General features: G+C 49.0%; 2 protein-coding genes across 3 annotated transcripts; both read right to left on the bottom strand.

The window, feature by feature from the left end:
• Positions 1–3850: 3850 nt before the first annotated feature.
• On the bottom strand, positions 3851–7750 carry MEAF6 (MYST/Esa1 associated factor 6). 2 transcript variants are annotated; one of them, XR_004256296.1, is made up of 8 exons: positions 7569–7750; positions 7321–7436; positions 7135–7222; positions 7000–7045; positions 6639–6828; positions 5141–5199; positions 4620–4653; positions 3856–4319 (listed from the first exon to the last, which is right to left on the bottom strand). XR_004256296.1 is itself a non-coding variant. In XM_032228293.1 (7 exons), the coding sequence occupies exons 1-7, from the start codon at positions 7671–7673 to the stop codon at positions 4311–4313; spliced, it is 588 nt and encodes a 195-aa protein (XP_032084184.1). In that variant the 5' UTR covers positions 7674–7750; the 3' UTR covers positions 3851–4310. The 2 variants fall into 2 exon arrangements, 1 of the variants encoding a protein (XP_032084184.1); XM_032228293.1 differs by lacking the exon at positions 5141–5199 and having other exon boundaries at positions 3851–4319.
• A 365-nt stretch (positions 7751–8115) lies between these two features.
• Positions 8116–13480, bottom strand: SNIP1 (Smad nuclear interacting protein 1). Its single transcript, XM_032228585.1, has 4 exons — positions 13330–13480; positions 13137–13245; positions 12114–12694; positions 8116–8730 (listed from the first exon to the last, which is right to left on the bottom strand). Exons 1-4 carry the CDS (start codon positions 13398–13400, stop codon positions 8460–8462), a joined length of 1032 nt encoding a protein of 343 aa, XP_032084476.1. The 5' UTR covers positions 13401–13480; the 3' UTR covers positions 8116–8459.
• Positions 13481–13584: the final 104 nt, after the last annotated feature.

The raw sequence follows: 13584 nt of genomic DNA, 5'->3' as shown, positions 1-13584 counted from the left end.
GTTGCCTTCGGAGGTTGTGGGAGCTTCGTCACTGGAGGCTTTCAAGTAGATATTGGATACCATCGGTCAGAAATGGTGTAGGGTCTCCTGCTTCAGCGGGGGTAGTGATGGTGGTTGGACTAGATGACCTAAAAGGTCCCAACTCTCTTCATCTGTTAAGGCGCTTCACCCAACGACTCCGCGCGCCCCCCCCTGCCACGGCCAGGGAGCGGAGGTGGGGTAGGGGGTTTCCAAAGACTTCCAAACGACCCTAATTTTCCCCGGGAGGGAGGAGCTGATTTCTACACAACCGCCGGAGCCCTCGACCTGCAGCTGGCGAGGAAATGACGGGGCTTCCCGGTTCCTTCGGGGATGACTCTTAGGTAGGCGCCTCCCAGGCGGCCAGTCCACGGGGCGGCTTCGCACGTGGCAGCGCCCACGGCCGAGAGCCAGAGGGCGGGGCACGCGGCCCTCCTCCAGGCCCCCGGGGGTTTCCCCCTCCAGCGCGGGCTCCTGCCAGGGAATTTCCCCGGGCCCCGGGCGCTTCCTGCCGGCGGAGGCGGCCTGGCGCAGCCACGGGGGTGGGGTGTGGGGGGACGGTTGCTCTAAGTGGGGAGGGGGCTTTGTGCGGGCCGAGACGGCTCCTGTTTTGCTTAGCCCAGGGGTCCCCAAAGTTGGGAACTTTAAGACTGGTGGACTTCAACTACCAGCTGGCTGGAGAATTCTGAGAGTTGAAGTCCACCAGTCTTAAAGTTCCCAACTTTGGGGACCTCTGATGTATAGTTTGTATAGGCTTAGCCAGAAGCCAAGAAAGGGGAGGGGAGACCTATGTTGGCTTCTCTGTAGCTCATGGCAGGGCTGACCCTCTCCAAAATGCTCCTTCTGGCTCCCCAAACACGCAGGCAGGATGGCAACCCCGATTCAAGGACTTTCAGATGTAGAAACAGGCTCTGGTGGGAGTGCCTGGCCTTGGCACGCCTTCCCCACCCACCCACAGCCTTTTTTATCCTTGGCCTCTCTGGAGACAGGCCAGAGTGTGGACAGCCTCCGGCCAGTAAGCCAAACAAAAGGCAAGAGGGAGGCTAGAAGGGGTGAACTTCCTTCCTCTCTCAGGCCAGACTACTCGGAGCGAAACTTGGAAAGTCCCCACCTCCAGAGACAGAGTTGACACGCAGGACTTTCCGGAAATGGTGGAGCAACTCCTTAGGGCTTGGGAGGAAGGAGGGAAGTCCTGGGGATCCATTCCCCAAGGAGAAAGCCACCAGTTGTATCTGGCCATTATTCACTTCAGAGGAAGGGAGAGAAGGAAGTTGGGAGGGAGGAGGGGGAAAGAAGGAAGGAGGGAGGGAGGCAAAGAAGGAAGGTTGGAGTGAGTGAGGGGGCAAGGAAGAAAGAGGCTTTTGATAATATTTAACTATTTAAATGGAACTGAGTGTTTACATATGGGATATAAAGAACTGGGACTAGTGAACTTCTTGAAGGGAAATTTAAGATCAAATAAATAGTTCTTGGATTGCCGGACAAAAATTGAATCCTTTAAAACAAAGTAAGATACTTTATAAGGAAGAAATGAGTGGAATTTCAAAGGAGATGGAGTTACTTTTTCAAAAGACATCATGGAGAAAGTTTTTAAGGAGATTATGGGAAAAATGGAAAATACCATATGAAACATGATGAGTAAAGACCAAAATGCCTAGGAAAGGGGGGAATTAAGAGAAGGAATGAAGGAAGAAGTTGACAAAGAGGAGACAACAATGAAAATAACATTGATTGATGAATTAAACCAGGGAGAAAATATATCAAGAGAGTTGGAAGATATGTTTGAAAGGGAGACGGGTTTGGGTAGAAACTTTAGAAACTGGGCAGTGGAAGAATAGAGATGGGAGAAATGCCTAGATTGAACATCCAAGAAGCTGATGCAGACAGAGATAAAGATTTAAGAGAGGAATTTGGGAAGCAAGTAAGAAAAAAACATAGCAATTAAAGTATTGAAGTGGGTAAGAGATGATAGATACATTTGTTGTTCTTGTTTGGATTTGTCTAAAAGAAAAAGTATTTTAATAAAGGATGACATAATTAAAAACTAGAATAAGTGATAGAAATAAGAGAAGGGAGAATATTATTGTATACACTTTTATATAATAAAAGTAATAACAAAAGAAAGTCTGGAATAATTGAACAATGATAGATTTCAACCAATATAAATATGTATTATTATTAGAAACACATAGGTGGAATGAATGTAATAATTATGATTAACTTTACAAGTTTTATTTGTATTAGAATGTATGACACCCAGGTGCCACACTGTTCATGCATTGATTTGACACATTTATAAAAAATTAAAAACTTGGGGGAGGGGGGAGAGAAAGAAGCAAAGTGGTTCAATCTTGACACTACATTTACATGGAGGGAAGTATGCAATAGGGTACCCCAAGGCTCTGTTTTAGGGCCAGGACTCTTCAACATCTTAATAAATGATCTAGATGAGGGTATAGAAGGAGAATTCATCAAATTTGCAGATGACACCAAGTTGAGGGAAATTGCTAATACTTTATATGATAGACTCAAAGATACAGAAGGATCTTGACAGACTTGAGCATTGAGCGCTATCCAACAAGACACATTTCAGTGGTGAGAAAAATAAGGTGCTGCATCTAGTCAGCAAAATCAAATGCACAGCAGAGGTGGGTTCCTACCGGTTTGGCCTGGTTTGGCTGAGTAGGTAGTAACTTGGCCTGCCATGCCCTCGAACTGGTTCTATCGACAATGCTGTAGGCACTTCCTTTTTTTTTTTTTTTTGCTTCTGCGCATGTGCATCATTTTTTAAAGTACTGTGCATGCACACATAGTGCACATTAAGCGTTCATGCATGCATTTCTGAGCAAACTGGCCGTAGCAGCAGCCGGAACCCACCCCTGATGCACAGGTAATGAATAGGTGGCACCTGGCTCAACAGCTATAATTGCAAAAGGGATCTAGGTGTCTTGGTGAACCTAGAATATGGAGAATTTTCCTGATAGAACAATTAATCGATGGAACAGCTTTTTTCCAGAAGCTGTGAATGCTCCATCATTGAGAGTTTCCAAGAAGAGACTGGATAGCCATTGTCTGGAATGGCATAGGGCTTCCTACTTGAATAAGCGGTTGGATGAGAAGACCTCCAAGGTTTCTTTCAACTGTTATTCCAAATTCTAATCTTTAAGGACCCGTTTGTATCAGTTGTTTAGGCAGATAACACGTCAGTGGCACAGAAGAGCAGGGAAGGATTGTTATTCTGAGGAACGTCTTTCCAGAGGTAGAAACTCACTGGCAGGGATCCCAATCAATGCCTCTGGATATCTGTGGCAAAGCAAGAGATCCTTCCCTCAAGGGAAACTCCAGAAAGCCCCCAAAAGGCCATTTCTGCCCCATCCACCCGCCACGGGTGTCTGAGGAGAGAAACAGAACAGAGGCAGGCTCTGGAATCTGACTCCTTGGCTTGACTTTCTCTGGGAGGCTGAATTCACACAACACCCAAGGCCAAGGCAAGTTTGTTTATCTGCATCTTTCTGTATTGCAACTCAAGCATCATGGTTCATAAATCAGACTTCATTTATTAGATTTTTATCCCATTATCCTTTATAATTCAAGGCAACAAACATACCTGATGTTCCTTCCTTCTCCTATTTTCCCCACAACTAGGGAGGTGGATTGGGCTGAGGCAGCACTAGAAGTCTCCCAGTTTCTAGCTTGGTGCCATCACCACTAAACCAGATTATGCTTTAATATTTATGCATCAGCACAATTTAGGATATCTCCTAATTTTGGTTTACTCAACTACCCGTGGTTATAGCTCTCAGTGTGATATGAGCGCAGCTACAAAACAATCTAAAGTGAATGTAGATGTTTTATTTACAATAAGGAGACATACGTATTAAAAAGGAGACTGCTTGCCCCACATATCCATGTTTTCCCCTCAAGTTAGCAGGCGTTTCAGAGTAAAATCAAATCACCTTTTCCAGTTTGAAAAAACTATTTGGGCTCTGAAGAATGAAAGCATCCAGCAGACAATTTGTCTTAATCTTTAACAAATGGAAAATTAAATAAAGTTTATTTTTTTTAAAAAAGAGCCAAATACATAAGACAAAACAATTCAACCAGAAGATGGCAGCAAGTAGAGAGGACTTTACTTCATGGATTTTATGCATGATGAATTGGCAGCAGCTGTTTCAGCCAGCAGGGCCGCTGGTGTATAGGCTGCTGCAGGAAAGAGCTGGGCTTGTGCTTATTCAGTCTCTTGAGAAGGAAGGAAGGAGAAAAGTTCCTGGAAGATTCATCCTGGAGGACTGCTAGTAGTCCTGTGGGCACAAAGGGCAGAGTGAACATCACCGGGGATGCCAGCACAAACCTGAGAGGCATCGCTTCCCACCTAAGGGAGTGAGAAGGACTGCCTGCAGGATTAGAGCAGAGCCAACCCTAGAAAACCCTGCTCCAAACTCCGATCACATCCCCTCCAACAATCTTTCAACCACCCAAAGCAGAGGCTGCAAGGACATTCTTCTCCCCTTTAAGCAACCTTCACCCCAACCCTAACCCAGAACTGTGCAGTAACTGAAAGATGGCAGGACGTTGGGAAGAAAAAGAGGAGGGATACTTACAGCTCGTGGTTTTTTGTTCAACTTGAGATCAATCCTGCAATGGGAAGAAGAAATAAGCGAATGTTATGCTTATGGATGGCTAAAAAGGCAGTCCCTGTCTGGGCCACATCAGCAAAGGGACAAGCCTGATATGAGCATTTCCAACCCACCTCCCAATGGCACCGAAAAGCAGATTCCACCCAACAATCAGAAGAAACACATTAGAGAGTTAGGCAGCATCCAAAGACCATGGGAACACGTCATCTGCTGGGTTAGCATGTTAAAGATAGAACTTAGAGGAGGAGGAGGAGGCAGCAGAGGAAAAGGAAATGGTAGCCAGAGGACTTAGTGGCACCAATAAGAATCAAATTGTATTTTCTGCATTTGGGAAACTGCCTTATCTGTAGGCCTCAGAAAGCCAAGCAACAAAAATCAATTTTCAGAATTCAGTAGAAGTTTATCTGCTTTTCAAAATGACATAAAGAAGCAAAGAGGGTAGCCGAATGAGTTTTTTTAGCCAAGGTTATTAAATAAAAAGTTACCTCCGTTGTGCTTTTGTCTGTATTTTTAAAAACTTGCCAGCCTAACCTAATATACATACCTACAATTAAACAGATAAACTATGGATTAGAATAGTCTTGAAAGCGCACATGGGGAAGTTGAAGGAGGATGGTGAAGGGGAAAAGAAAAGTCTACACACTGACATCACAGTACAAAAACTAAGTCAAATCAAGTCAAACTTACTCAAAGTCATAATCAAACATGCCAGACGGGCTGAGGGGCAGCATTCGAAAAGAAGAAAGCAATAGAAATTAATACACTAAGGAATTAAATCAATTAGTTGATTAGCCACCCTAGCAAAGTTCAAAAATAAAAAAGAGCAAGTGGCACATCATTGTAATCTTGAAATATGAAATCCACCCAAGACCGCCCCCCCACCCCCCAGACATCTGCTACCCCAAATAACCCTATGAGACAAATATCAGCAACCTGGGAAGAAAAGCAAGGTGGGAACCTCCCACAATGCTTGAAAGGAGCACAGCAAACAGCCAGGTCGGTAAAGGATGGGCAAGATTCTGTCACGACTGCCTGGGCAGAATGGAAGAGACTTTCCCCTGCTGCCTGGCTGGGCCTTCTTAGCCCAATGCTTGAGAAGGCAGAACACCAGCCTGGATTAGGGAGAATGCTGGGACAGGGGGATCAGCCAAGAGAGAGCCTGCTTTCACTTTCAGGGGTAGCTCTGGCACTGAGAAGACTCTGCTCCCCAAGTCCAGCCCAACCTATGTCTCTGCAGCTTTCTCCCGGCCTGTGAACGGAAAGATCTGGCATCTTTCAGAACAGAATATCCAGGCTCGACCTTTTTGTCTCTTGGTACTTCCTGCCTTGAAAGAAGGCCAATCACCATTTACTTGAAGATTTCCAATTCTCCATAAGGAATGACTCGCTACACAAAAAAGGGTTATCATCAGACACTTGCAACCGAAACAAAATATATATAACAACAACAACAGTCCCACTTCCATCCCCTTCTCTACTATCATTTATTTTCAAGGCTAGGTGACTGCTGGAACAGAGCCACTTCCTTGCGTTGCGGACTGCATACAGAGATAGTTCATGGCTTTAGCAGTAAAATGTCATTTCTAGGTGAACCTGCCAACCTAATAGGCTGTGTCTTTAAGAGAAGAGGGGGTGTCTCTCTCTGGGACAGAATCCCTGGAAAGCAGCTGCTGATTTATGACTCTCCTTGGGGTAGAAGACCAGAACCAGCCTCTGAGGCTTTTCCATCTGAACCCCAAGAGGGTCCTTCGGCTGGGGATCAGCTGCCAGATTTAAAGCCCCTCTTGACCCCTCAGCTGAGGGGGAGGGATGAACTCTGATCCTCATGCACTTTGTCTGGGCGGGGAAGCAAGACAGGAATGTTGAACTAGGACTGTCCAAGAGAAGGTCAGGAAGACGCTTCCTTCTCCAGGGGCTCAGGTGGGGGCAGCCGAAGACCTGGAGAAAGAAGCTGCTTCGGGGTCTCCAGTCTACCCAGCTCACCTGTGTCGGTTTTTATTCTTCCGCTTTTTGTGGCTAGTGTGGTGGCTCCCGGAGGCAGAAGAGGCCGCTTTCTGGGGTTTCACCCCCTGAACGGACCCATCCAGGTCTTCCACCTCTTCCTGGCTCGGCTCATTCTCTTGGTTGTGGAAATCCGGGGAAGTGTCGCTCTCGGTACCGCTGCCGGGCTCACCTGGAGGGAGGCAAGACCACCGAACTGGGCTACCCAAGACCAGGCAAAGGGGCCAAGGGGAGGCTGGAGGGAGGCAGGCAGTCAGGACCCCCAAGCTGGGCTACCCAGGACTGAGCAAAGGGGCCAAGGGGACCTGGAAGGGAGGGAGGGGCAGAGCACCCCCAGACTTACGCTTCTCAATCAGCTGGTCCTGAACTCCAGCCAAGGCGCTGACCGCCTGTGGGGGGCAGAAGAGAGGCAGGAGATCAGCGGGACCTCGCCTCCTCCACTTCCCCCCCCCCCCAACGAGCCCCTCTCCCCACTCACAGCGGCCGAGGTGACGGAGGACTTGCTGAAGAGCCGCTCCGCTTCCTTGAACTTCCGGTTCCGACGGTCGTTCTTGCTGTTGGAGTTTCTGCGGGGGGAGGGAGGGGGAGACGGGCGGGCAGTAGCGGGGTCTGGGGGGCGCCCCCTCCCTCCCCCCCCGCAGCCCCCGCCCCTCCCCCCGCTCACTTCTGGTTGGTCAGGTAGCGGTCCCAGCCGCGGATGATGTTGCCGTACATCTGCGTGTCCTCCAGGTAGCTGCCCTCGAAGGCGTAGATCTGCCGCTCCAGGTTGGCCAGCGTCTCCTGCGGAGGAAGCACCGGCCGGGCTAGCTGTGGGGCTCCTCCGCTGCCCGCTCCCAGCCCTCTCTCCCCCCCCCCCCCAGCCCTCCCGCCCTCCTCCCCCCGGGCGCCCCTCCCTCCCCCTTCGAGGCTCACCGCCAGCTCCTGCTTGCGCTTGACCAGCTCGGCCAGCTCGCGCCGAGTGTCGGGGATCTGCGGCGGGGCGCCGGCCTTGGCGCCCGCCCCGTGCAACGCCGCCATGGCCCGAGCGCCCGCGCGGAGCAGCCCCACCACGACCAGGCCGGCGGAGGAGGCGGCGGCGGGCGGGGCGGAGCGTGGCGGTGACGGGAGGAGGAGCCGCGGCCTGGAGCGCCCTCGGCCGGCCGGACGCCCGCCCGCCCGCCTTCCTCGGAGGCCGCCGCGCCCCTCGTGCGCCTAGGATCGAGCGGGCCGCGCCAGGGCAGAAGCAGCCGCCTCAAGCAAGGCCGGGCGGGGAAACGCAGGAGGCGGCCCGGGATTGGTGCCCGGAGAGGGGAGGCGGTTCGGCTCATCTCCTCCTTCCCGGAGGAGGACCCCCCCAATTCCACCCCCACCCGCCCAGACAAGCCCCTCCCCACCCCATCCACCTCTGTTGGGGCTGCAGGGTGTGATGAAGGCAGGGGAAAGGCGGTAGGCGAAGAAGAGACACACACAGAGGCCTCTGTATTCTCTGAACCAAAAAGCATCTATTTTTAGACAAACTGCACAATAAAAAAGGGACAAAACGAGCAAAAGGTTCTATTAACTGTAAATGGCGGCCCTGCGTATTCGGGATGGTCGACCACTTATGAGATTTTAATCATGAAACATGCACTGGAAAAATTACCGGATGCCACTGAAGCATCAAACTTTTAAAAATGTCACCCCCAAAGCAAAAATGGGGTTGTTCCTGGCCTGTTACCATGTCTGGGCATCTCCCTCTGAGGAGCCTCCGAATGTTAAGGCAGCGGGGGCACCCGGAGCCTCAGGGCTCCAATGTCCACTAGATGGATCCTAGGGGATCCAGGTTTACTCGCTATCAGCAGGGCAGACCGATTCTTCCTCCTCCTCCTCTTCTGCCTTCTGATCATCCTCTGTGGCATCGGAGGACTCGTGGAGGAGGACGTATTCCCTGCTGCTGAAGCCAAATTTTAGCACATCCTTTTCTCTCAGTTCATAATAGCGCTGAGATTCGATGCGTTGGTTATTCAGAAAGGTGCCATTGCCTGAGCCGAGGTCAATGATGTATGGTTTCACCTTCCGACCTGCTGTGCCATCAGGACGGGTGTACTCCACAAGCCTTGCAGAAAAGAGAAAAGAAACCCATGCCAGTTAAAGCCCAAAGACCCAGGAATAGTTTGTGTCATATGTACCTCTGTATTTGGATTCCTTCAGCCTCTCACATAGCTCTAGAGAGAGAGATCAAAAACACCAGATCCCTTTTGATTCCACAGCTGGAGGCCTTTGTGCCCAGATGGGAGAAGGCAGTTTATGTCCCTAGATTGAGTGGCTGCCCAACTCCCAGCAACTCGAGAGACTTGTGGAAGAAGGGATGGGGCCAAACTGTGTTAAAGATGACATTCCTCAAATAGCAGCTCCTGGTTTCCCAGCCTGGAGTCTCTTCAATATCCTGGTGGAGAAAAATTGCTGGAACTCCTAACACTAATCCTTGATGGGCCTGCCTTCCTCTCCTCTTATAAAAATAATGTTCACTTCTCCATCTCAGGATGATCTAGTTGGCCTGGCCATGGGTGAGGGATGGTTGGAATGAGGCTTAACAAAGTCAACAACCAGATTCTCCACATTGCTGCCTTTCCACTTCGTTGCTAATACTTTCTCCTCAATTCCTTTTGAAAGCCAAAGGAGTGGCCTTCTGCTGGTTCTCCTCCCCACCTATTTCTCTTCCCAAAGTCAGGCTCATGCAACCAATGAATTTTCACTTCTCAGCAGTGGTTTTTTCTTCTAAAAGCTACCCCTTTTTCCAGAGGTGGTCCTGAGGGTGAAATCTGGGTGCGTCTTATACACTGAATACAGCTTTTGGCCTCCCGAAACCCCGCCCCCTTCACAAAAATGGACGTGCGTAGGTTTTGGGAGTCCTGCAAAGTGATCCTAGGGGGTGGAAGAGGGCAAACATGAGCAAAAAATGGGCTATTTTTGCCCCCACCCCCTCCAGGAACATTCTACAAGCCTCCCAAAACCTATGCAGGTCCTGGGGTTTTGTTTTTGTTTTTTTGCAAAAAACTGGCTCATTTTTTGCTCAAATCCCACCCCCACCCCCCAGTATTTTGCAGGTCTCTCAAACTCTCTACATGCCCCGTTTTTCACCAAAAACGAGGTGTGCAGATGGTTTGGGAGGCATGCAGAGTGCAAAAACTTTTTTTTTATTTAACTCTTCAAAATCTTGGTGCCTCTTATACTGCGGGGCATCTTATACACCGAAAAATACGGTAACTTAGAGCTATAAGGAACTTGACAACAATGGGATAGTTATCAGAAGTCAACACCTCAAGAGCAAGTTTGCCAGGCTAACTTTATCTCACATTTTGATCAGGTAACCAGTGCTTGGTTGTGGAAGCCCTTTGGCAAAAACATCGACCTCAGGAACACATCTGATGAAATGCCTCAGGACAGGCTGTTTTGCAAGTCAGCTAAGTGTAGCATGAGAATGAAATGTATACCATAGCTGGCTTACAAATCTTATCCCAAGAGTGCTTGTCAATCATTCTGTCACACTAAAAAGTTAAAAGTGGGCAGCAGTGGATCAGAACAGAAGTGGCATCACCACTGTATCCTCTATTCATCAATGATTTTCTTAATTGGGAAAAAAAAGTGATAGGAATTCTTATCAGTGATAGGAATTCTTATATATATATATATATATATATATATATATATATATATATATATATATATATATATATATATATATATATATATATATATATAATATATATATATAATATATATAATATATATAATATATATATATATATATATATATATATATATATATATATATATATATATATATATATTTTCTGAGGTTTTCGCGGGTGTTAGTATGTAGGTCTCTAGTTGTTCGGGTTTTCTCCCGCGTAGAATTGGAGATGTCTTGGCGACGTTTCGACGAAGTCTCATTCGTCATCTTCAGGCGGCTTCAGACTACTTCAGGTTTGGTGTTTGTCTGAAGCCGCCTGAAGATGACGAATGAGACTTCGTCGAAACGTCGCCAAGACATCTCCAATTCTACGCGGGAGAAAACCCGAACAAATATATATATATACACACACACACACACACACACACGTATATGTATATATAATATATAAAATTGGATAGATAGCTGACACCTAGAAGACAAGAATAATATGTTGAAAGGTTGGAGAAACAGGCCAAAAGTATCATAACAACATTTAACAGAGACAAATGAATAGGTACAGATCGGGAGATATCTAGCTTTATAGCAATAGTTGTGGGGGCAAATAGTGCTCTGAAACTCTGCCAAAAGCTGTGGAACTAGAATTAGGGAAGCATAGCAAGCTACTCCACTGCTGAGTCGTGCGATGCAAGCCAATGAAGCTGCTTCAAAAGGGGCGACCACTTATAGGATTGCACCACGTGGTCCAGCAACAAAGTAAGTTTGCTATTTTTTCCTAAACCAAGCTCCGGAGATCTTCAAAAGGTGAAGAGGATGTGGGACCTGGTGGGCCTGCAGAAACACAGGAGTGGAGTTGGGGGCAGATTGGGAGGGGATGCAACATCCCTGTGGTCTGCTGTATAGGTGAATGACAGCATTGGGGCTGCAGAGGCCATAATTTTGAGACCAGATTGTACGTAGGTTTGGGAGGGTCCATCATACATACCTTTAAACGGACCTATGGACCAGTCAAGGACTACTTGTAAAGTTGACTAAACATGCCTGCGTTATACATACAAATTTAAGCCTGACCTTCTCAAATTCTCCTCCTCCCTATCTACTGAAAAAATCCCATTCCACTTCTTGATTACCATGAAGCATGTATTTATTTATTTGTATCCTGCCTGGCTACTTTACTTTGGCTAGCATGGCAGCAGTAACTGCCACCTCTTTCCAGCAAGATCATGGTTGCCTATTGCACCTGCCAGACTATCCATCTTCTCCTTACACTTGCCTTCTCTTCTACAGATCAAGCAGCAGTTAAGAAGCCTGGACCAAGATCTGGACCAGCCACTGAGACTGCAGAATAACATAGGAAAAACTTGTTTAGCTTTTGCCCACCTTTGTTGGAAAAGCGATGGCAGTGGAATGGCACAACTGCTGCCAAAAGGAGCTGAGCCCTCCGTTTCTTCTTCTCCGGTGGAAGGAAAGAAGAAAGTATAGCGGGCTGGGTGAGAAAATACAGGGGGCAGCAAGCAGCAGGCTCTAGAGGTCAGGGTTGGTGTGGGACAGGGGTTGTTGTTGCTGCTGCTTTTGTTGCTACCACAACAACCTAAATAGGCAGGGAGAGAGTACAATAGGCAGCCAGGTTGTCCAGAGAATCTCTGCAGGGGGTTGGCTTTGCCTGTGCAAGCTACGTTTTTGTAGCTCTCTTCAAATTCACTCAAAACCTCCCAGGGTGTTGTGGCCCACAGCTTGAAAAATCTTGCCCCAAGCAGCTAACCCCACTCCCCACTTCACCTCACCCCTCTGGATTCAGAACTTACCGGTACTGAAAAACAGCATGTTGTTTAGAGCATGAGGGATGGTCAATAGGAATATCAGCAATGCGTCGGTGTCTTCCCAACAGATAAGCACTCTGCCGGTGAATATACATTACAGGAAGAACCTCATCATTCTTGAAGGGATATAAACGCCATCGCTTTTTGGGAATGCGTGCTTCTGGGGGTTCGGTATATTTGATCACAACACCACGAAAAGTATTGGAATCCTCCAAAAGAGCACCAGATAGTTCAAAGCTTGGTTTTTCCTTCTGGCTAGCCTCCTTGTCCGTATTCTTGTTGCTGGGCCCTTTTCCCTCACTATTTTCCTCATCTCCACTTGCTTCCATCTGTTGACGATGTTGCCGCCGCCTCTCATTATAAAACTCCCTTTCCGCCTGCTGATCCAGGAGATGGTTGGCATCCTGTTTCCTTCCGCGACTCTCAGCCTGTTCTTTAGTGAGCTTCCTTCGAGCTGAATGATCCCGGTACCTCTCTCTATTGCTTTTTGGTTGCCTACGGTCAAGCTCTGAGCGGTCTTGATTCTGCCGCTCTTCATGTCCCCTCCGAGAATGATCCTCTGGTTCCTGTAACAGTGGAGGAATAAATAGATAGCTACAAGTGGGACCCAGGAATAAAGATAAATGGATTCCCAGCTATACTTTATGAGAGCTCACTATTATTCCAATAATGGTTGAAATACATGGCTGCAAAGCACGGCTAACATTTGAACTACTGAACAACCAAGTGTAACTTAATGGTAAGCCAAATGGCGAAGGGCAGCGGCACAACGGAAGTGCGAGGGCTGCATACCACCAGAAGCGCCTGAACTGGAACCCTGGCACCGAGGCTGGGCTGGTGGCTGTGAGGCCCAGACCCGACATCAGCCGCCTCACCTGCGACCTTGAATCCGCTCTGGAGCCTGGAAAGTTCCGATACACGGAAAGAGAAGCGACCTGCCGCTCAGGTCGCACGGCCTCCTCCGCCTCCCTCACGGCCACCCCGCACGCCCCCCCCCCAGCCGCCTACCTGCTTTATCCTGACACCGGCGTGTCGGGGACTCCGGCTCCGCTTTTCCCGAGGCAGCGGCGACCTGCTCCTTTTGCCCGAGGACCGGCGCTTCTTCCTCGATTGCGACCTTCCAACGACACAAATCCCGTCAGGAACCAAGGCCGGGCCCGCCACGCCCCTCTCCCGGGCCGCCCCTGCCCCTGACGCTCACCTGCCGGCCTCCCGGGGGCTTCCCCGCGGGCTGCGCTTCCGGTGCCTCCGCCGCCGCTCCGACTCCTCCATGGCGCCTTACCGGCTCCCAGTTCCTGGTTTTCGCCTCTAGGCCACCGCCACCCTCTACACGGCCCGGAAGCGCTCGACCAACTGCTTCCGCCCTCAGGGGCGTGGCTTGTGCCTCGCGACGCAGCCCGTGATTGGCCGAGGTCAGCAAGCGGGTTTCTTGCATCATGGCGGGCGGGGGGCTTTG

Source organism: Thamnophis elegans, chromosome 12, assembly GCF_009769535.1.
Source record: "Thamnophis elegans isolate rThaEle1 chromosome 12, rThaEle1.pri, whole genome shotgun sequence".
NCBI classification, from domain to species: domain Eukaryota; kingdom Metazoa; phylum Chordata; class Lepidosauria; order Squamata; family Colubridae; genus Thamnophis; species Thamnophis elegans.
The sequence above is the reverse complement of the archived record's forward strand: the minus strand, read 5'-3'. Positions and strand labels throughout refer to the sequence as shown.

Bases quoted from the DNA above. Each gene is read 5' to 3' on its own strand.
- SNIP1 (XM_032228585.1), bottom strand. From the start codon at position 13,400: ATGGAGGAGTCGGAGCGGCGGCGGAGGCACCGGAAGCGCAGCCCGCGG. The intron at 13,246-13,329 runs GTGAGCGTCAGG...TGTCGTTGGAAG, and splicing joins AGCCCCCGGGAGGCCGGCAG to GTCGCAATCGAGGAAGAAGC. The intron at 12,695-13,136 runs GTAGGCGGCTGG...CCACTGTTACAG, and splicing joins CCGGTGTCAGGATAAAGCAG to GAACCAGAGGATCATTCTCG.
- MEAF6 (XM_032228293.1), bottom strand. From the start codon at position 7,673: ATGGCGGCGTTGCACGGGGCGGGCGCCAAGGCCGGCGCCCCGCCGCAG. The intron at 7,223-7,320 runs GTGAGCGGGGGG...CTCCCCCCGCAG, and splicing joins CGCTACCTGACCAACCAGAA to AAACTCCAACAGCAAGAACG. The intron at 7,046-7,134 runs GTGAGTGGGGAG...TGCCCCCCACAG, and splicing joins CCTCCGTCACCTCGGCCGCT to GCGGTCAGCGCCTTGGCTGG.